Genomic DNA, 23,785 nt, shown 5'->3' with positions numbered 1-23,785 from the left:
AATTAGATTCCATTACTTTTTTTGTAAACACAAGTGCTGCTCTCTTTGCAAAAGAAGATATAAAGAAAATACTGCATTCCAGCTGGATTTTATTGATGTATAGCAGCTTATTCTTACCTTAGCAAAAGCTTCACAATATTCTTTTCTCCCATTTTAAATATATAATGAATTAATTAACCTGGGGACTCATTTTACCTTAATGGTGTATTTGATATTTTCCCAGGAATGTTTTCCAGAAATGAATGTACATGATGTGATGTATAGGTTGTACCCATATAAATGTTTCCTGAATCAGGAAGGAAAAGGCGCAGTTGAAGATATTTTGAAAACATTTGACGTTCTCCAAAGTAATGATGCAGGCACTAAGTGTGCCATTAAAAACATTTCTCCTTTTGCTGGTAAAGCCAAAGTTGACATACAGTGTGGCAGCAAAATATCTTCTATTGAGGTAATGTCCAATTATTGATCATTTTTATTAAATAAGTGCTTAGTGATTATTTTTTTAAATGAAGTTTTATAAAATAATTTTATTATATGAAAATACAGTCCCAGGTTGCATTGTAAATTCATGTAGTTAAACATATGGTTTTACTTCCAAAAATATACTTTTCTATTTTAGTTAATGGTTTCGAAACACAGTGAATTGATGTACTGGAAGCCAAGTAATAATATGCAATATGCCAAGGGTTTTTGAAATAGTTAAAAAGTGAACCTATTAATAGCCCAGTCACAATAACAAATGAGCCCTGGTACTCTCATGTAATTGGCAAGCCAGATGCAGCCTAGGCTAAATTATTATAACTGGGCTAACTAAAATCAAAATAGATTAATTGAATATCGTGGTATAATTTGATGTAGTTCTTGCAGTGCATTTTGACCATTTTGTAGTTTTCTTCCTAGTTCTTTACTATATTAATATTGTCTCTGGTTGTTTGGTGAACCTCTGGTCTTTTTAATAATTCTCTGAATCACCAAGATTTTTTACAAAAATAAAATTTTAAGTTGAAGTTGCTGACTATTAGAAATGCCCAGCTGCAAAAAAATGGAACTGCATGAAGCTACTTGCTCACATTATATTTAAAATATGCCTGAGAAAGAGAGTGGATAATTTCCGCCATTGTTTCATGAACTCCAATGGCTGTTGATTCAGCGGAAAAGTCATCACAACTTTTTTCCTGCTCTGTCATCCCTCTTCACATTCTTTACTTTTTGATTAGATTAGACATTATTACTTTGAAGTTCCCAGAATATTATGTGTTGAATATCTAATTATATATTTTCAATAAAGACATTTCATATTGAAGTACCCAAATACAGAAATTACAGAGCGTAAATATCAATTCCCTCGGCCAGGATTCAAACCTGAATCTATTTATATTTGGCTAGCTGCTTCAGCCAGTTTTGACTCTTGAGATGTCCTCAGTAGCTCACCTGGCAAAAGCAAGTGGTCAAATATTGAGGCCCCCAGGTTTGTAACTGTTGCAGCAATTCCCTCCATCCTTTGAATTTGTCTTAGAGTACCGTAAAAATTGATGCTAAAAATGCATTTGAATTTTTACTTACATTAAAAAAAAATCATTTTAATATGGTAGGTTCCAATGGGACTGTCTAAGCCAATGACATCTCAAGACGTCTTTGTGAGCACTCCCTATCAAGAGCAGCTTTTGGCGGAGCTCATGCAGTCTCACATGTTGGGAGACATCTGTTTGGTGGGACCCAAAGGGTCAGGAAAGAGTGCTACAATAAATCGTTTGGCCAATATGCTTGGATATATGGTGGAACCAATCATCCTGTATCAGGTATATCACTTGGTTTAGTGTGCTTAAGCCGGCTTTAGTTGGCCTAAAGTTCAGTTAGCAATCCCATTCACTAAAACTGTGGATGTACCGGTATAATTTTATCATGGCTCGTGTTTATGAAATTTATACTTGAATTTGTTAATACCCAAATGTAAATAAATTTATCACAAAAAAATTTGATGAGTTTGGTTAAATTTTTATTAGAATTTGTATTTTTCTTGTTTTTATATGTATTTAAAAAGATAGCTTGCCTCTTAATCTTTTACTTGAAGATCCTTATATTGTTGTATCCAATGTGGACTTAAAGCAAACTTTCATGTATAAAGTTTGCCTTAATGCTGTAACTGTATTTTCTAAACATTAAGTAATTTGAGATTTTAGTTAAATACCATTGACAAGTAAGAATTATGATGGGATCAATCATTAAAGGAAATGTATGAATATGTCCCAAGGATATGACTTCACGAGACTTGATTCAACAAAGAACCACTCTTGAAAATGGAGATACAGTGTGGCAGCACTCTCCTCTTGTGACTGCAGCATTAGAAGGGAAGCTGGCTGTTCTTGATGGAATTCATCGTATACATCCCAGCACACTGGCGGTTGTGCACAGGTTTGAATATCTTTTGAATTAAGCACACAGTATAGTGAATTGCAAAAATTTGCTTTTTTTTATCAATAGGTATGCATGTATAAGAGTGTATGCACAATAAAGCATCTCATCAAGCTATAAATAGTTTATTTCTCCCATTGCACTCTTCATTGACAGTGCATCACTGATTTTGTTCTTGGCATACATTTTGCTGTGAAATATTGGTTTAATTTAGAAAACATTACATTCCCAAGCTTTACAGAGTTATTTAATGGAGACCATCCCCTTTTGCATGTGCATGCTAATTGCTAATGAATGTTAATTATTATGCTAATATGTTTATATGCTGTTGGAGGCAGCTAAAATTACATGTGAAGCTGCTTCATGTATGTACATTTTCTAACATATGTTCCCATTGATTTCCACATTTTTCGGGCTGCGTCCACGTATGTCGTTTAAATGTACAACAGTTTCGCCAGCTATCCTGCTGGCGTCCTCAGGTCAAGGATGAAAAGAACTGGAGTGAACCTGGACACTCTATTCTGTTCGACGACGCTAAAATAATAGCGAAAGAAGGAAAATACTTCCAGAGAATAATCAGAGAGGCCATTGAAATCGTTAAAAGGCCAGAAAATTTTAACAGAGAGGATGGATATCCACTCCACAGTGCGTGGAAAAGAATTATTCCGCGCAAATATGAGGACGTTCCCTGATTGGCCAAGAAATTTCCCGGTTTTGGCGCCGGATTTTTCCTATATAAGACGGGACAACAAGCTTCTTTTCATCCTTGACCTGAGGACGCCAGCAGGATAGCTGGCGAAACTGTTGTACATTTAAACGACATACGCGGACGCAGCCCGAAAAATGTGGAAATCACCTACTCATCGCCGCGGAAACCTTCGAACGAACATATGTTCCCATTGTTAAACTGAGTATGACTATCATGCTTGAATTGTGAAATAGAGGAATTATCTATAAATAGAGGAAATATCAACATATTGCCCGATTTATGGCAACACAGCTCATTTGATTGAAACCTCTAAAAGATATTTATTTCTGAGAAAAAATATTAATATTTTAAATAAGGATGCCATTCTCGAAAGAATGGTGATTCAACCCTTGTGCTAGAGGCCTCCCAATAAGTAGGTCCTATGTTTTTTAAGGCCTTGAGCCTGGGAACCCTTATTTTTTGGAACTGCTATTTGGTGCATATTGAAAGTTAAAGCAGAACCTCATTAGAAATTTGTATTTTCACAGTTGCCCTTTCAGAAAATAACTACTCCGATTTTAAATTTGCTGCATTAATTAGATTTTCATTGGGTCTCCAAATCTCAGGAGGGGACTCAAATTACATTTTTTAGGGCCCCAATGATCTAGTTATGATGATAGTTTCAGGTTAATTTGATGAAATTATGGATTGGCGAGTCATCCATAAGCTATTAGAATTTTAAAAACTTTCTCGAAAGTTGAAAAATATGTGGAAAAATTGAAAGCTTGGATTTAAACTTAATAGCATAGTGGGCAGAAAAGGATTAATAATCTTGTCGCTCCTCATGCATTATTTGAAAGTGAATCATTAACATTCATTGCTTCAGTAACATAAACATTATTCTTATTATTATTATTAGGTAATCTACTGGTTAAGGTAGGTTTTTGGATGGACGTTATTACTAATTAAATAATTTGTGGCCCCTAGCAAAACACAACATCCTACTCTACATCAGGTCCCTCTTCAGCTCTAAGTACTTTCTTCCTCCCTTCATCCCATCCAACATCCCTATCCTGTTCCTTCCCTTTCCTCGTTTGCCAAACATTCTCCCCTCATTTACAGTCTTCAACATCCCGCTGCCGGTCAATACTCCCTTCAGCCACTTTTCCTGCCTCCATAGGATTGCTCCCAACAAACCCCTCTCTTCGCCCACCATACCAAGTACTTCCTCGTTTGTTTTCTTCTCTGTCCATTTTACCTTCTCCATTCTTCTCCACACCCACATTTCAAAAGCCTCCAGTCTACGTCTATCCTCCTGCTTCAATGACCATGTTTCCGCGCCGTACATAGCTACGCTCCATATCAAAGTTTTAACGAGTCTTTTCTTAACATCCTTACTCAACGTGCCCATCATCAACTCCCTCCTCCTTGTGAAAGCCTCTTTACCTAGCGCATTTCTTCTCCTTATGTCCCTACTACTTTGACCGTGTTGGTCCAAAACACTACTGAGATATGTAAACTGTTCTACCTGCTCTAGTTTTTGCCCTCCTATTTTAATGTTAAGCTTAGCCTTTTTCTTTCTTCAAAATCGCATAACCTTTGTTTTATTAATATTGATTCTCATCCCATACCTGTCGCACTGAATTTCCAATTCACTAAGCAATGCTTGCAGCCCCTTGGCTGACTGATAAACATACATGGACTTAATTTGTAGGACTAAATAATTCTCCAGTATTTGTAAATTCAATGGCTCTGAGTCAATTTAATATTGCTATTGATGAGAAATGAAAGTGATGGTCTATTAACATTATTATAAGATGACTGACTGTTCAACAAAATACCTATATATTTGGGAAATTATAAAAAATAAATCAAGATTTTGCCATTTAATGGTATATTTCTATATACTTAGATATATTAGAAAACTTCCATTATTTTTTCTGAGTATTGAAGTACACTTGAGTCACGGTAGTCCAGGGGTAGAGCATTGGACTACTGACCAGAGGGCCTGGGTTTGATTCTCTGGCAAGCCTCTCTGGATACCCCCAGCTTCACCCAAGCTTTGTGATTTTTTGGATACTAGATTTTCCTGGGAAACCATAACCGGCACAGGAATAGGAACTCGCCCCCCTACCTTGATGTCTGACTTTCACATGCCGTTGAGCTTAATACTGGGTGAAATTTACCATCACCTACCAAACCAACCTTTGGGTTGATAACTGAGTATATGATATATATTTTTTTCGTTAATTGAAAAATTATTTGATTCCTCTAGGCTAGTTCATGACCGTGAACTACATCTCTATGATGGGCAAAGAATCCTAAGGCATGACCGTTATGATGAAATTAAGAAAGAAAATAATCTTGATGATGTAAGTATGATGAAATCTGGAGTACTGAGAATGCATCCATCTTTTAGGATTATTGCATTAGCTGATCCTCCAATAATAGGTAAGTGAAAGCATATATAATTATGTGAATTGTAAATTCCACTAAATTATATATTCTGTAAATTCACAATGATTAACAAGGGATTTTTAAAGTGAATTATTTAATTTTGCAATTATTACTGACTAGATAATATTAACCGAGAATTTGAAAATGTTGTTTAATGTGAAATTTATCTATCATGGCCATTTTCATACTGATGTACAGGTGGAAGTACTGGGCAATGGCTTTCTCCAGAACTTCTAAGTCTATTCATGTATCATGAAATGAGAGCACTAAGTCTTGCAGAGGAGCTGAGCATCATTGAAAGATTAGTAAGTTAATCAGTGTGATGATAAAACAGTAATTTATGTGATCAATATGCAAGTGTGGTTTCTCACGTATCTAATGGAACAACTTTTTTTTCTATTGAATCCATCTAAACAATTATCATCAATATGCTGTGATGGAAAATTCTCAGAAATGTAAGGTGGTTAATAATGGTCAATAATGGCATGATTTTTTGTGACTGACCAATTATTTTGGTGAAACATCCATTCATTGATATACACTGGAAGCTGCTGTCTTTGAATAATCCAAAGGTTATTTTAACCTTAAGATATATAGTTTGTGAAAATCCTAGTGGAAATGATGCCCAAGGCATTTGTTATATTTCTTGGAAATTATAATTTTATACACTTCATCACTTAATAACATTTATCCACTAGAAAGCACAATATTAATAGTTATCATGGACAATTTATATCAATTTAAGCTAAAATTGTTTACAATTTTCTGCAACAAATTTTTCCTCTGGAAATTTTTTGATATTGTTTGCAGACTGATATTTGATGTTCTAGCCTTTTACAATAAAGTACCTACTCCGCAGGAGTGTTACATCTGAGCTGCTTTTTCTGGTTATCAGCTCTTTTATCAGTTGTCTAATGGGCACACATAGCTTTCATTGGCTATTTAAAAAAATTATTTTACTATATTATGTTTAATGGCAGAGTAAAGAAAAGCCACTACTACAGGAGAGCATTACTGAATGCCTTGTTTTATCAATAGGCAGCATGTTAATTCAGCAAAAAAATGTATATTAAGATGCTCACTGTGCCCATTGAAATATTTTTCTCAGATTCTCCACATTTTCAATGAAAGATGATTATCATTTATAGACCTTCCTTATTTCAGTATGGCACTGTTAACCCTGCTATGAAGAAAGTTCTGAATATAACTCACAGTTTAAGATCATCGGTGGATCCAACTGTTAAATCTCTATCGGCCTCTATCTCCACTCGACAGCTTCTGAGAATAGCCCGTCGGATGGCTTTGTATCCCGCAGATAGTGTTTACGACATAATACATCGAGCCTGTCTGTCTAGGTATGTTTCTAATTATTTAATAGTGTACATATTTACATTTTAATCCAACCCATATATACATTTAACAACAACCCAGGGGTTTTAAGAAATTCCTTTAAAGGTAACTTGATATTTTATGGTTTCTTGTGCTCATCTTTGTCTTTGTTTGAGAAAATTTATTTTCTAGTTGTAAATCTCAGGAAAATGTTAGTCAGTGTATCAGTGTATTTTAATTATTTCATTGGTAGGTATTTGGATGATCCCTAATGACTCTTTATTTCTTAGTATTGTGGGAACTTTAATTTCTTTCTTCGTGTCTTTGTAACTTCTGTCTGTCTTCATGCTGTCTAAAAAGCCTAATGTCTTTCTTCCTTTACCCTGCTTACCCAATATTCCCCCTTTTATCAAATCCTTTAACAATCCATTTCCCCCTGCCATTTTCCGATTTCCTCCTGTAATATCCTCTCTTCCTCCACCCTATTAAAAAAACTCAGCATTTTTTTTATTCTCTGTCCAAAATAAGGGGCAGGAAAAGATTGGGAATCTTGGATGGAGTGAAGAGATGTAGAATGTTTGTGCAATTGAAGATATTTTTTTGTAATGTAAAATGTCAGTTTGTGTCTCGTTGAGTTAGGCTTGGGAATGTAGTGGATGGTTAAGTTAATGGTAAAACCTCAAAATTTGTCTTCCTCTCTGTCCAATTTCTTTCCTCCATTCTCTGTCTCACCCACATCCTAAAAGCCTCTGACCTACTATGTTCTGTTACCCCAAAGGCTAAGTCTAATATTCATTTGTAAGTCTTTAAATTTGGTTAAACGCAGAAAGATATTTGTGCCTCTGAATCAGTACATTGACTTCTGTCTTTGAAAAATTGATGTGGTTTTTTCATCCCACCATTGGAATATTGTTTCAAAAGAAAAATAAAATGCTGGGTCATCATCTTCTGTAACCGTTATAATATTTAAAGATGCATTAATTAAATATGCTACTCTTAGAGTTATAGATGAGATTGTTTTGTTTGAAGTCATCACATTTAGGTTTGCAGAAAATGACCTTCATATCATAATTGAAAAATTTATATTCCTTTTTGTGTGCTAATCAGCTTAATACACACAGTGAAACTTCAAATGCTATTGATTCTGGAAATTTTCATGAGTACTCTCATTTCCATTAACTTTATGGAAATCCATTTCACAGCATATTTAAAATGAAGGAAGTAACTTTGTAATTCCACACGAACTTTATTAAAACATGACCAAGATTTTGATGGTGAGCATCATCATCAGATAGTGTCTACCATTCTTCGTTCAGGTAGAGTCTAGCATTTCATAGTCTTGTGTAATTTTATAACATTATTTGCTTCTAGTTTATGCATATTACATTTACCATTAACTTAAATTTTCTCATGAGTTTCAGCTTATTAATTTGCCCCTATCATAAAACAAAAAAATAGAAGTTTCACTGTATGGCTAAGTTTATTGTTACCTAGCCTGTTTCATTTATTGATAATGAAAATAGTTCATTGGGATTTGTGATTTATTGCAATTTTAAGGGTATGAAATCTCTCTATTTAATCGTAAACAAAATTCATGATGTAAGCATGTTAATTGTTAAACTGCTAGGCTGCTTTGATTGTTAATATTACTGAAGTAAGCACTCTCATAAAGCGGGCTTTCCTATCGGCGACCATGTTTCTATATACTGTTGATTGAAAAATGTGTTTATTATGTTTATAACAATCCATTATAAGCTATTGTAATACGAATTTTGCATGATTCTTTATATTATACTGTGTTGAAGTACAAATTTTTCCTATCCAGTGTTATTTTTACAAAAATACCTTGATATCCTACGCGATATAGCTACTGGGTGCAGCAACATAACTTTCTTTTTATAAAGCAAAACCCCTTTAAAAAAGGAAGCTATGCTACCATAGCCTGTATAAAAAGAGTGGAGATTAGGATCCATGTTATGAACTCACAGAACTAACATGTTTTCACTTATAGTTATTCCACATTATGATAAAGTCAATAACCAATCATAAATATTGGTGTTGAATGTAGCCAAATTTTATTTTCATTGTCATGCCCAAAGATGTACAATATGCCTTAATTACTAAATATGACAAATACTGCTTTAAAAAATTTTCAATTTTGCTGTCATTTGCCAAGGATTGGTGCTTGGAATTGGTTTCAAAGTCTTCTTTTTATGCTTTATATCAGGTTTTTACCCAGCCTTGCCCAACAAGCCTTAAACAGAGAATTGGATGGTTTTGATTTAAAGGCTCCTGATAAAACATTTATGAAAGAGTCTGCATTTCCGGACACTACATTGACTGAGGACAGTATCACCATTGGAAAGACAACTGTGCCAAGGCATGAAACAAAAAACAAAACAAAAGTACCAGATGTTCTTTTCTATGATGTCCCTCAGGTTGGTATTCCTTTGCCTTGAGTTTTATGGAAGTGGACACATCTGAGCAGGACTGGGGAAACTGACTTAATATTTTGCTGAGGCTAATCCTCGATGACTTACATGTACCTAACAACCAGAGCAAATTTTCTATTAGCTTCAAAATGAATGGTAAATTTAGATATCCTTTTCCATAATCATGAGGTAAATTTAGGTTTGTTTTTGCCTTCTCATTCTCTAGTTCTCACATTTCTATAATGCTTTCAGTGTCATAAATTGCTCTCAATTAATTTTTATCTTTTTTAAAATAGAAGCCACACTGTAGCTGGGAGTAATTAATTCACATGCATGTATATGAGTTACCCATTACAATTTATGCCCTCAAGATTTTTGTATGGTTTAATCTAGTTTCATCTTTAAATGATGAGATATTGTGACTCTGATTTATGGAATTTTTTTCCAGCCCAGTCTCGATTCCTGTTTTCTATTAACGTGAATAAGTGCTTCATGTTGAAGCCTACAATGCTAGCTTAATTGTTTTAGGTTTATTGCATGCTATACTTAAGGAAACGCAGTACACTCTTGAATCTGCAAAAAAACTTGATGTTACGCGTAAGAATGAGCATCCTGAGCCAATTTATTAAGTGCTGTTATGGAATTATTATTTGGAATTATGTAAATTTGATGTTGCAATTTAACTAATGGCTGTTTCCAATGAAGCATTTGATTAGAAATAAACAGCAGAGATTATACAATTTTGGCAGTGACAGGAAGAAGCATACCCATTATGAATGAACCATTTTCTGTTTTATAATGCTTGAGGATTTTCCATACATTTGTGATTAATTCTAATGTGCAATTTTAATTTTTATTCAATATTTTTTTATTTCCTTTCATTTCTGCTGGAAACGCCTAGTTGCAAAAGTGTTACTGTTGTTTGTAGACAATAATATTATGAGGAAAGTGATTGACCTTGAGAATACTCTTTGCTGATCCCAGTGACAAATAGATTATGCTTGCTGTAGTAGCTTATTCATATGAGTGAGCCCATTCAAACAAAAATGATAAAACCCATTCCTAGTTGATGGCAAAAAATAAGTATTGTTTCTATAAGCGTTATCATATTATGCTGCATATTTTTAACTATAACCTTATGGTTAATAAATACGAGGGTAATCCCAGAAGTACCCGACCCAACAGAGAAAACACAACAATTTTGGAAAAAAATGTATTTTTTTTTCAACATCATCTCTTTTCAGCTGTATATACTTTTCCCAGCGATGTTTAATAAGTTCGTTATGCTTTTTATTATAAGAACTGTCTTGCTCCTCAAAATAGCCATTAACTGCCGACATCACTTCTTCACGGTTGGAAAATCTTTGACCACCTAGCCATTTTTTCAAGTTTGAGAACAGAAAATAATCTTGCTGCCAAACAAATAATTTACTACGTTGCATCTTCAAACTTGAAACATATGCTCTATAGATTGCATACTTTCTAATACAGTGATATTTTTCAAACAACTACTGCCATCTCTAGGTCAGGCCGAGTACTTCTTGGCCTTCCCATGTTGCAAATGTTATCTGTAAACCCTGATCCTTGATAAAATTGAGGATGAGAATTTATTTTGCTTCAGTTATACAGGTTAACAAACAGCTTTTATGGTTCTAAAAAATTGTATTGTTTAACACTATCATATTTCATGGCGCATAAAATGCACTTATTTTATTCCTAAACATGCTCTATTCCTGTTATGACAAATCAAGATTCTACTGTAGCTTTAAAAAGTGTTGTCCAAGTCTATGCATCCTTTACTCATTCATTATAATCTTTTTAAATTTTTTAAGCACATGCAAAAGTTGGAGTGGCTCATTCAGGATTTTAACCTGGGTGAACATTTACTCCTGGTAGGAAACCAAGGTGTTGGGAAGAACAAACTAGTTGATCGAATGCTGTATCTGCTTAACAGGCCTAGAGAATACATTCAGTTACACAGGTAAGCTGTATTGACATGTGCTAATGAAATTAAAGCATTTAGGTGTTATTATCATATTGATATAAGGGTCAAGTGAAAACAATGTTATCCTATGCTAGGACTGCATTCTATAATTTACACATTTTGTAAACAGTTGGTGAGTTTGTGTTCCTATTATGCTATTATTGCTATTAAAATAAATTAATTAAAACATTTTGATAAAATCCTTTTAAAAATAAAACAAAATATACTATGACGTAATGTAAAGATGGATGATCTCACTATTCAAGTATTTAAAAAATATTTTAGATGAAAGTAGAGCTTATCCCCTACAATCTTTACAGAAAAAATAGTCACTTTAATAGTAAAGTAAATATGAATTACTTGATAAATGAAAAAGAAAAATTCGCTCCAATCCACCACTTTATTTCAGGTACGACTAGTTTCGACGCTACGGCGTCATCCTCAGGTACGAAGTTTAAAGTCACAATCATTGTATATATACCCTCTTCAAGAAAGGGTGGGGGAGTTGTGGGAAGAGGGGGCGGGGAGGGGAGTATGGGGGTAGGTACGAAGGAATGTGGGAGAGGGTAGGAAAAACCAGGAAAAGCATTAGTGAGCGGGGGGGATTGGAAGGTGGGTTAAGAAAGGGGAAAATTTCATTGGTCGGTATAATTTGAGTCAATGGCTAATGGGGATAAAGGTATGGGTTAGGAGTCCATGGGAGTTAGGGGGAAGGGATTAGAGGTTCTGTTTTTCTGTTATTGCTAGGGAAGCTTCCAGGAGAGGTGATACGTTCTCAAACAGAATGTCATTGAGTAAAAGATGTTTCTTCATTGTTCTCCGGATCACAACTCTTCCTTCTTGTCCATCCTCCTCCCTTTTTCTTCACAATGTAGAATTTTGGGGATGAAATCACTGGTGTGATTTTCCTCCCACAGGTGTTTGGCAAAGTGGGATTGGGCGAGGTTACACTTCTTGTAGCACCTCTTGTGTTCCTCCGCTCTTGTCTGCACCGCTCGACCACTCTGCCCGATGTACCTCGCACTGCAATTCCTGCAAACCATTTCATATATCCCACTATTTTCCAGTGGCTCAACTATATCTTTAGTTTTATTTATGAACATTTTTAAATTTTGTTTGTTGTAGAAAGCAATCCTGAATTTGTCTTTCGGGAACAATTTGCTAATTTTTTCGGACGGGACACCATAATAGGGCAATTTTACCCACTTAAGTTTTTCCTTAATAGTTTTCCCTGAATTGTAAAGTAGCCGTTGGGCTCTTATGGAGCGTTTCTTGCCGAGCATTTTGTCCACCATTTTTTCACTGTAGCCATTTGTAGTTGCTATAGATTTGATTGTCACCAATTCCTCGTTAAATTTTCCTATCGAGAGGGGAATATTAAGTAGTCTATTCAGTAGGAAGTGGAATGTGGATAATTTTTGGGATACATGATGGCGGGAGTCAGCAGGAATTACATGGTCTGTAGTGGTGGTTTTGCGATATAATTGAAACTGGAATCCTTTTTCCCTTTTAGTCGCTGTAACGTCCAGAAAACTTAGTTTTCCTTCATTTTCTTTTTCACACGTAAACTTGATATTATTACACTGAGAATTTAAAACTGACAAAAAACTGTGCAGTTGTCTTTCAGTGCCAGTCCATATTGCAAAGATGTCATCCATGTAGCGGACCCAGAAGTAAATGTTTTTTGTGTTAACTGAACTATTCATAAACAATTTTTGTTCGAACTCGTCCATGAAAAGGTCGGCTAGGAGCGGTGACAAAGGTGACCCCATGGCTAAACCTTCTGTTTGTCTAAAATAATCACCATTAAATTTAAAATAGTTTTGCTACACACACACTTTGGCAAGGGTCACTAGGTCACTGATGCCGTTTGTGTCTGTCACTGTATTTGATAAAAAATTTCTTTGCCACATTGACTGCTTCCATCGCCGGGATGTTGGTAAAGAGGTTCACCACATCAAAAGACACTAAAAAATGTTTGGTGGTGGGGGGTTTAATTTTGGAAAGTTGCTCAGAAAAAGTCACAGTATTCTTCACTCCTTATCTTGGCTGGAAATTTGTCAACTCTCTAAATCTTGAATTCAGCACCGCCGCAAGTTTTCTGGAAGGGGAATTCACACTGGAGATGACCGGTCGGATAGGAATGTTTACTTTATGCAATTTTGGGAGGCCGAAAAAGTTGGGAGCTCTTGGATTCATAGTAGTTGCTTTGTAAATTTCGCTGGACTTGAGAAAAGTTGGAGTGGAGGAAAGCGATTATTTCACAATTTCTTGGAATTTTTTAGTGGGGTCCGATGAAAGCTATACTATCTTGTTATTCTTAATGAAGTCATAACATTTATCCGTGTAGTCCTCTCTCTTCATCACTACCATTACGTTCCCATTGTCCGCCTTTTCAATGATTAAATTGTTCTCTCTCAATCGCTTCTGAATAGAACTAATAACTTTGCACTCCCCCGACTTGGCTCTCGTTTGGACTTTCAGTAAGCTTGGGAGTTTTTGAGCGATTATAGTTTTCAAACCAATATCCCGTTTCTCCAAGGACACTTCACAGTCTAGTGCCAGATTCTCGACATCCTTTGCTCCGACTGGAGTACTGGGCACAAACTTGAGTCCTTTTTCCAGTAGGGCTATTTCTTTCGTGTCAAACACTACGTCCGAAAGATTGATCACTCTGTTGTGGAAGGTTATGGGAGCGTTCACCCTTTGAGGTTCCTGATGGGAAACCAATTTTGTCTCTTGAAGGTGCTTAAATTTATCATTAATGATTAACCTCTTTTTCTGTGCTATCACACTGCTCTTTTCGCGTACATAGTCGTCTAGTATGGCCCATTCCATCAAGTGAAGGTCCCGCCACAGTTCCCTTGTGAGTAGGAACCTGTATTCTTCCATGCTGTTCCTTTTTGCGTACCAGCCTTGGAGTTCCTTCTTCACCCATTTGCGTTGCGCTTCCTGGACTGCTTGACGTCCTCTTGTTGATCTGCTGTTAGTCTTCACGTTGACGTAGTTCGGGACAAATCCTAAGGCGAGACATCTACTGTTGAAGTAGATGTTTAACGACGCTATCCTGGATTTAATTGTCACAGTCCGGTATAATTTGGCCTTTTTCGCTATACTTGCGTTCTTCATTATCTCAATAGTTTCAGCCTCAACTTTGTGGGAGTTCATTTTAATAAATGAAAAAGAAAAACTTTGTTCCAATCCACCACTTTATCTCAGGTACGACTAGTTTCGACGCTACGGCGTCATCCTAGTCTAGTCTAGCCAAAAATGATTATATCCAAATATTTCAACATTACAGTAATAGTAAACTACTACCTTGAACAAAAAGTTCCCGGAATAACCACCGTGTGGCGCTCCCATCGTTCCGATTTGAGTTCTGTTTTTTTTGTTAAATTGGTACATCTGTTGTTGATATTCCCTTTAAATCTTAGTGTCATAACTTGACATTTGCAAAAGTTACGGTCGGTTTTCGGTATGTCCATCAGTGCTTCCTGCGATTTTTCCATTACTTCCTCTCGGCTGCTAAAACGCGTTCCCCGTAATGGTTTTTTAACTCGATTGAACAGAAAGAAGTCACAGGGAGCCAAATCAGGTGAATTCGGTGGCTGTTGGATGGTATTTGTTGCATTTTTCGTCAAAAAATTACGAATAATGATAGCACTGTGCGACGGTGCGTTATCATGGTGCAAAATCCACGAGTTTTCTGCCCACATTTCTGGTCTCTTTCGGCGAATTGCTTCACGCAAACGTCTCATAACGCCCAAATAATACTCTTTGTTTACTGTCTGGCCTTCTGGCAAAAATTCATGATGCACTACACCGTTGTAATCCATGAAAACCGTCAGCATTGCCTTCTTTTTTGACTGAAAACGACGTGGTTTTTTTGGTCTCGGCTCATTTGGTGAACGCCATTCACTTGCCTGATGTCTGGATTGCGTGTCGTACTCATAAACCCACGTCTCGTCTCCAGTAATGATCCTTTTGATGAATGTGGGATCGGATTCAGCCTCGCAAATCATGTCTTTTGCGATGTCAACACGGTCTCTTTTTTGCATGAAATTGAGGTCTTTTGGCACCAAATTTGCTGCTACACGACGGAAACCCAAATCATTAACCACAATGTCTTGGGCGGATCCATAGGCAATGTTCAAGTCCTCCGCTATTTCTCTGATGGTTAATTTGCGGTTATTGACCAACATTTCTTTTACTTTATCAATTTTTTCACCGACTTTCGATGTCGATGGTCTGCCACTGCGTTCATCATCTTCGATTGACTCACGACCACTTCTGAACCGCTCGTGCCACTGGTAAACGACGGTTTTTTTTAGAGAATCGTTGCCGAAACACTTTTCCAACATTTCCAACGTCCGTGCGCCACTAAATCTGTTTTTTACGCAAAATTTAATACAAGTTCGTTGTTGGAAATTTAAATCCATTTCTGCAATTGTAAAAAATCGCCAACACACACAGAGATAGATGTACTCTTGGCTACGTAACTTTTGCAAATGTCAAGTTATGACACTAAGATTTAAAGGGAATATCAACAACAGATGTACCAATTTAACAAAAAAAACAGAACTCAAATCGGAACGATGGGAGCGCCACACGGTGGTTATTCCGGGAACTTTTTGTTCAAGGTAGTATTTCAAAAATAAGTTTTTAAATAAAGTACTAAACAAAGATAATTCTCTTATGTAAAAGTGCAAATAAACAGTAAGCTATACTATTAGGAGGCAGTTTTATTATAACTTTTGAGGATTTTGAAAAAACTTAAATTTTACCAACCTTAATGGTAGTATGACTGGTTTAATCTCATAACTGACATCTTAAAGTCATGCGGCAATTTTGTTTATTTTTTCTAATTCCTCAGTATGCAATTTCTTAAGGTTGTCCTGGCTTCAATATGTACTTTCCTGTCAACCATCATGTAAATAACTATAAAATTTCACTTGGCATTTTTCCTTATACGAGCTTCTGTATATGTTGTTGCTGTGAATTTCATTGCATTCCTAGTCTTTCATGTAAGAAATGATATATCATAAAGATTGACACAGGGTTGTGAAAAATTCATGCAGTTATTATTTACCTTTAAATTGTTACTACAACATCTGTAACTACCTGAATGACAATAATAGCAGTTGCAATAAATTTAATTGTTTTGGTTTGTTCTTTTTTTCAGGGATACAACTGTACAGACTCTGACAATCCAACCAACTGTGCAAGGAGGCATTTTGGTGTATGAGGATTCACCATTGGTGCAGGCTGTGAAGTGGGGCCATGTACTTGTAGTGGATGAAGCAGATAAGGCACCAACACATGTAACTTGCATTCTAAAGGTGAAAATCAGCATGATATAAAACAATGTAAAATATAATGAAAATAGCTTTAATGTAAAATTGGATTGATTTGGTTATTGATTCTTACTTTTCAGACACTTGTTGAGTCTGGAGAGATGATATTATCAGATGGTCGAAGGATTGTGAGAAAATCAGATGCACGTGCTCATACTGGGGATCCAAGAGTCATTCCATTGCATGATGATTTCAGGATGATCGTATTAGCCAATCGTCCTGGTTTCCCATTTTTGGGAAATGATTTCTTTGGTGCCTTAGGTATGTTTTGGTGAATAGTGTTCTAGGCCAGAAACATACAACACACATAAATGGACTATTTTTAATTATCACTTATTGATTTTTAGAAGGGAAAGGAATAAGATTAAAAATTATTCTGAAAAGTGAACGAGATTTGGTATGGCAGAACCATTCTTATGTGAACTTAATATGTTTGTAAAAGAAATCAAGTTTTGAATCACTTAGCTGATTTCAAATCCTTTTTGAAGGAAGCTCTTGTACATTTTCATGGACGTGCAAGCATTTGTTTTTATGGCTGCTGTAATTTTTTCAATGAATCCTTTAAAAAAATACATTTTGCTTCTTTCAGGTGATTGGCATTAGATTTATCATCAAGATACTGCATTCATTCAATGTTTGTTTATGAATACTAGTCTTAGAAATGCATCTAATGTTTACAGCTCCTTCACACCCTGCTATGCTTCATGTTATATTCAGACACTAACACAATCATTGTATTTTTTGGTGTAGGAATTCAGCTAGTCAGAAGATTGCACGTGTGTGACTGTTTTACATGTAACCCATTTTCCATTTAATGAAACATTTTGAGCACAATTCATTCTGTTGAAATTGACTGGATTTTCTTCAAAATTGATAAAATGAAGATTAACATACCCGTAGTATCTTTTTTATTAGTTTTTGTTGCTTAAATTCATCATCTTTATTATCTGGATATGGATATATGTATACTTCAATCTTTTAGGTGATCTTTTTAGTTGCCATGCTGTTGATAATCCTAGTAAGGAGTCTGAAATAGCTCTTCTTAAAAACTATGGACCTGATGTTCCAGAAGAAATCATTCACAAACTAGTGAAGGCCTTTGGAGAGCTGAGAGATTTAGCTGATCAGGGACTGGTGTCTTATCCATACTCCACCAGGGAAGTTGTCAATATTGTACGCCATCTTCAAGTAAGTATTTTATATCCAAAATGACTTTTTCTCATGAAGCAAAATATCTCTGTGATTGTGAATTATAGCCATATCCTGTACCCTTTCTTTGATATACCATAAATAATAAGCTTACTTTTTTCACTAAAATGGCCTACCATTATTTAGGCTAAAAATGTACACTTAAAGAAAAAAGTTCATAAGAAAAAGTAAACAGTTTTGTTTTCAATATGCAAATATGGAAACATTGGCATGCAATGTAACTGAATCTCTTTGAGAAACAGTGATAGATGTATGCAAGGATTTTTTAATTTATTTCAGATTCAGATACATTTTTTCATATAAAATTGTACAGACAGTCCCCAATGGCTGAGTGAGATACATTCCTTAGATTTTCTTTAAGTCAGATTTGTACGAGTAGAATTGAGTAGATAAAGTAGATTTGTATGTGTACATAATGCGGATCTCTGATGAACAGCACAAATATATGAGTAATATTTGGGCATTCAATGTATGTGTGATGTGAAAGGCTAGATGGTTATATTGTTTAAATGTGAAAGCCTGGAAGCCAAATGAATGATGATTAACTAGTTTTAATACCAAGTTTTCTTCTATGAGTACCACCTGATGATGATATTCAATGACGACTCTTGGGTTATGCTTTTAAATAAAGTGTGTGGAATTGCAAAGTCAGTAATTTCATTTCATTTCAAAATGTTATGCAAATTCCATAAAGTTACGCTGGAGAAAGCAAATTTTACCGAGGCTTCCTTGTTAAGGCTTCTGTGATGTGCAGGTATCGAAGATCTAAGTCTTCCAGGATTCACTCAATGTTGGTCCATATATCTGGGACAACAGTTTTGTCAGCATTGCAGCTGGTGTCTTCTGGTCAAATGATGCCAACTGCAATGCCAGCTAAACTGTTGCCCCATTAATATGGACCAACGCATAGCTAATCGTGAAAGACTTTAAATCTTCAATATACCTTTATTGGCATTAAGTTTCCAGATCTCTCTCTGTGACTGTGGTGGGCTATTATAAATAAACTTTACTGGAGTTCCACTTATAATTGGGTGTTCACAATAGTCCAGTGGAGTGGGTATGACATCTGATCTATCTGCAGCAAGCTTTCATCCTTTTACGAAACTTAAACAAAATATCCTTGAACCAGATCATCAAAATAACTCATTTTCACCTCTGCATACTTTCTACCATCTTTAATTCCATCTGTAATGCCTATTCTGTAATAATAATAATAATAATAGCTTTATTGGTCCTGAAGTTATGAAAATACATATGTAAGACCTGTCAGACCTGTTCTTTTCCTCCTGCTACCTAGATTTCCAAGAATTCCCAGATCTCCCCCCTCTTTAACCCAATTCAGCATCTCATTGCCTCTTTCAGCATATACTTTTCTTGCCTTCTTTAAATTTCTCCCTAAAACCTCTCTTCCTGTACCATGCTCAGAATTTTCCATTCTATCAATTTCATCATTCTTTTGCACACCCATATCTCAAAAGCCACCGATCAATGCTTAATTCTCTGGACTTAGTGACCCAAGTTTCAGAACCATACAAAACTAAGTTCCCTATCATAGTTTTTATTAGTATTTTTTATAAACCTTCACCTAAATAATACCATCATCAACTCCTGCCTCTTAGTAAAAGCTTCTTTACCTAATGAAATTCTCCTTTTATAATGCTGCCTTCCCACCTGCATGTTATGCACTTCCTAAATGGGTGTGACCTATTATAGCTTCTGTCTCTCATCTTTAACATGTACCTCAATTTTATTCAAAAGTCTCATGCCAATCTTGTTTGGTGCATTGGTAGTCTTTTTAACATTGCAATGAATTTTGGCAGTTATAGCTGCAGCTGGGTTGGATACTTACCATAGTTGGTTTGAATGCAGAATTTTTATGAATTAAGGAAGTTTTTGCCAAAAATGATAAACCCACTCATGGAAATTGATTAAAATTATAAAAAATCAGTTTAAAGTTACAGCCTATCTCTAGAGTGTCTGTATTCATGTCTGTGGATTTTGTGCTAAACATAGTAATTTACCTGGTACAGAGTAGTTAATTTTGGTATAAAATGTTGGCATTAATGAAACTTAAATGTATAATACAAATTTAAATTTTATTCCATATTTGGGAAGTATTTATAACTTCATAAAACTTCATAATTTCATGTCGGCCTTGGTTGCGGCAGGGTAATGTCCTTGTCTGCCAATCTAAGGGTCACGGGTTCGATTCCCACATGGGTGGGTTTTCCTCCACAGAGGGCTTGGATGTTTGTAATCGTCTCCATTGTTTTCACTAATAATAGTCCGATGTAAAGGCCAAAAAAGTGCTGTTTTCAGACTAAGGCTAAATAAATAAATAAAAGAAAAAATACTTTTTATATCATACTAATTAAACAGCCTAAGCTTTGAACTGTATATAATTCATGATAATCAGGATCTAATTTTGAGCTGTCTCTAAGTATTTCAATGATCATGTCATTCTTGTTCTAGAAATTTCCTGAGGAGCCACTTGGAAATGTGGTTAGGAATGTTTTCGATTTTGACTCATACAACAAGGAATCCAAAGAATTGGTGATCAAGACTTTACATAAACATGGCATTCCAGTTGGAGCTAAACCATCAAGTGTTTTCCTTGGAAAAGAGTAAGAAATCTCTTTGTGATAGCCTCTAACGTTTTATCTTCGAAAATGAACTATTTAAAGCTGACCTAACCTCATGTCATTCATACTCATGCCTTCCATTGAAACAAATTTTGTATTAATGATTGGAAATGACTTGTTAAGTTTTTGAAATAAACATTTTCTTAAAATGAAATGACTTATTATTGGTGTGAATAAAGTGAGATAATATGATGCACTTTTGAAGCCAGGTTTTAAGCAGTTTAGGCATTTACTTTTAATTCATTGCAGACTTTAAAAATTTTGTATCTCTCTCAGGCTACCGCTGCCTCAAGTGCAGCTCGCTGGAAAATGGATGGCCCATCTAGGCCCCAGTTCTCCTCTGAATAAACATGAACTTGTGCTGCAAGAGAATTTTTTCAAGCTCAAGGTAGATGCCTAGGGGAAATTTTAAGTTGTATGATGTATTTTTGTGGTTGCATTGCTATATTCTGTGCTCACTGTAAGATGTAAATTAATACCATATAACTTTGAGGGTAACTTGAAACATTTCTGACCTTTTTTGGAAATTTATGGCCATTGGAAACCTAAATTTGATTTAAAAATGAGCCACAAATGAGTTGACTTTTTCTGGGTATATATTTTGACACATGGCTTGTGAAAAGAGAATGCTTCTGCCTAACATGAAGGCTACTGAGAATACTTTTCGTAAGTGTGTTGTAATGAATTGTATTGTTTCCTTGAAATTTCCATTTATTTGACTATTTCTTATATTCATGAGACTTTATTGGTTACTTTTATGTTTTACAGCTAACTGTTGCTCTTTTCCTTGCCTTTTACAGCTATTTGAGGAAAGGGTTTTAGTTATAATTTTGAGCTTAAAATTACACTTTGATGTATACTCAGTCCACCTTAAACTTGTATATGTGGTATTAAAGTATGTTACTAGAAACCAACATTGGGATGACAGCATATATCATTTTGGGACCATTTGAGCAGTGTCATTAGTATTAATTTCAATATTTGAAAAATATATAAATTATCATTGAAATTGGTAAAACTTAGGCTAGGAAACAAATTAATACTACCTGTGCCAGACTTATGTTACCTTTTCTATCAGTCATTTTGGAAATTGTCTAAATTGTACCTGCTGCATGGACTGCTCATCTTTAATCAATAGTAATCTTTGATAGTGAAAGAATGAAAAACTATATTGGATGTAAGCACTGATCACGATTACATTGATCTTAGACATTAGTGTTAGATGCTAAAAAAGTCTTATGTAAATAATGTCCCAAATAATATGTCACACATTAGCTGTTTACAACTTTTTATGAAGAGTGATGCTACTGCAAATTTGGTTCTTTGTTAACAAATATAAAATTGTTCAATTTTTTGATAGGATAGCTAGAATTTGTACTCCCCAGGGCAATCTCTGTACTTTCTCTCCTCGTATACATTTTATTTTCATTCAATTTGGAGTCACTAATCCTGATTCTCTGACTAATGCAGGAGACCAAATGTCCCTGCCACACAAAGTTGCTGCCCAGGAATTATCACCTTGCCCTAGCTATATTAGTGTTCATAGGTAATCTAACTTACAAGTGTACCTAGGATTTGGATGTCTCGTAACCTCTGTACTAAAACGACAGTTTCAGTTGTCTGTATTTTGTCATTTCACTGACTGCCATTTTGTTTTCGCATAAATTTCAGGACCTGAACAGTGTCACTCCTCAAGTTCATCTTCTTGATAAAACTGAAGCAAGGTCTGCCTTTTTTAGTGAACTACAGTCATACTGGACTCTACCAATGAAAGAGTCTAACATCATTTCTGCTCTAGCAGTTGATAAAGGTGTGGTAGTAATGCAATATGCATGTGAGGCCTAGGAAACAACTCGGGGTATTTTTCTAGCATTAAAATGTTGTGCAGAAATTTTTCATAAAATGTACTTGGTTCCATCCAGTGTTATCACAAAGTGCTATCCAGTGGTATTTGTTGTTTGACCTTGCTCCCTTCTCTCAGGACGAGCTCTGTCACCAAATTTCAATGTGTTCCCCTTAATGTTTTACTGCACCTGACCCCTTTCTTCCCACAATTCTTCAAATTTTTGTCATTGGTATTACTCAGTAGCTGCTGGTACTTAAACTCTCTCAAGTTTGAAAGAAATGCTATGCAGATGCATTTGAGGGTCAACTTTGTACGCTGAAAAATTGCACTTGCCATGCATTAAGATAACAAGAATATTAATGCATTATAAAACCGGTACTAACCATTTATTGAAAGGAGGATGTAAGGAGCATTTTGGTGAGCAAAGATCATAATGCACCTGATGCTTTCTTCATTTAAAAACACTGTTTCAGCATGAGATAATGAGCTTTAATAAAAGGGCAATTAATTGTTACTTATAGTATAGTTCACTGTGCTACAATGCATTTTCTAGGTGAAAAAACCCTTGTAATTAATTTATGAGAAAGTCAGGGAAATTAAAGTAAAGTTACCCTAAATTTATTATTTTTCCTAAATTAATAATTGGATGGATTTTTTTGGGTCCTGTTATGGTGATCATTAATTTTTATACTCTGATTTGACCTTGTTCTGCAGACAAATCAAATAATCAGCAGAAGGATACAATTCATGTTCTGCTTGCTAATCCAGTGGCGTTGATGTCAATGGTGCCTTCTGGGGACTCAATTAATGAGCTTAATCTTAGCAGATACTTCTCTGTACCCCGTGGCATTTATCCCAGATTTAGTGTAGCACCATTAGGGAAAGATCTGAAAGGATGCCTGGTTGTTCATGAGGAAAGTGTAAGTAATTAGAAGACAATTGTTAATTTTTGTTGCTAATGTTTCCATTCTAATTTTTTTCCTGCAGCATCATGATTGAAATTTTAATTATGTGGGTGTAATATTAGTCACTAAAAGTCATTGCTATATCACAGTATACTTCAACCATTAAAAGATTGTAGTTTCAGTGTAATTTGAAAGAATTACTAAAATTAATCGTAGTATACCATAATGCCATAAAACGATTGGTTGAAAAATGTTTTTTTTTGAGTCCTGTGGTTTTGAATGCAAGCATAGTTTTTTGTGGAAGTTTCATTTCCAGCTCTCAATTTTGAATTCTTTCTACTTCAGTCAAACACTCTTTTGATCATTGATCCACCTGTTGGCATAGTGAAGAAAGTGCCTTTACCGACCGCTGCCTCATTATTTGAAGAAGCCAAGGGAATAGCAAAGACATTCTTTGGGACCAGCATGTACAAAGAGAAGGAAAGGTGGTGTTTCCAAACAGACATGATGGACCAAAACTGGGGGGT

At 35.3% G+C, this 23,785-nt stretch overlaps 1 protein-coding gene across 2 annotated transcripts in view; it reads left to right on the top strand.

Annotated features, from left to right (window-relative positions):
• Positions 1–23,785, top strand: part of c12.2 (von Willebrand factor A domain-containing protein c12.2) — a 108,368-nt gene that overhangs the window by 62,553 nt on the left and 22,030 nt on the right. For both annotated transcript variants that reach the window (XM_071594177.1, XM_071594178.1), the window contains exons 8-23: positions 224–448; positions 1,593–1,799; positions 2,252–2,412; positions 5,376–5,551; positions 5,756–5,862; positions 6,722–6,912; positions 9,114–9,324; positions 11,151–11,299; positions 16,485–16,641; positions 16,737–16,917; positions 17,639–17,844; positions 20,338–20,489; positions 20,784–20,895; positions 22,179–22,317; positions 23,068–23,273; positions 23,604–23,783. In XM_071594177.1, coding sequence (XP_071450278.1) covers positions 224–448; positions 1,593–1,799; positions 2,252–2,412; positions 5,376–5,551; positions 5,756–5,862; positions 6,722–6,912; positions 9,114–9,324; positions 11,151–11,299; positions 16,485–16,641; positions 16,737–16,917; positions 17,639–17,844; positions 20,338–20,489; positions 20,784–20,895; positions 22,179–22,317; positions 23,068–23,273; positions 23,604–23,783 — 2,760 coding nt within the window. The remainder of the gene's footprint in view (positions 1–223; positions 449–1,592; positions 1,800–2,251; positions 2,413–5,375; positions 5,552–5,755; positions 5,863–6,721; positions 6,913–9,113; positions 9,325–11,150; positions 11,300–16,484; positions 16,642–16,736; positions 16,918–17,638; positions 17,845–20,337; positions 20,490–20,783; positions 20,896–22,178; positions 22,318–23,067; positions 23,274–23,603; positions 23,784–23,785) is intronic.

This window comes from Hetaerina americana, unplaced genomic scaffold, assembly GCF_022747635.1.
Source record: "Hetaerina americana unplaced genomic scaffold, ioHetAmer1.1.p SCAF_6, whole genome shotgun sequence".
NCBI classification, from domain to species: domain Eukaryota; kingdom Metazoa; phylum Arthropoda; class Insecta; order Odonata; family Calopterygidae; genus Hetaerina; species Hetaerina americana.
Note: the sequence above shows the minus strand (reverse complement) of the source record. Positions and strands in the feature narration are given on the sequence as shown.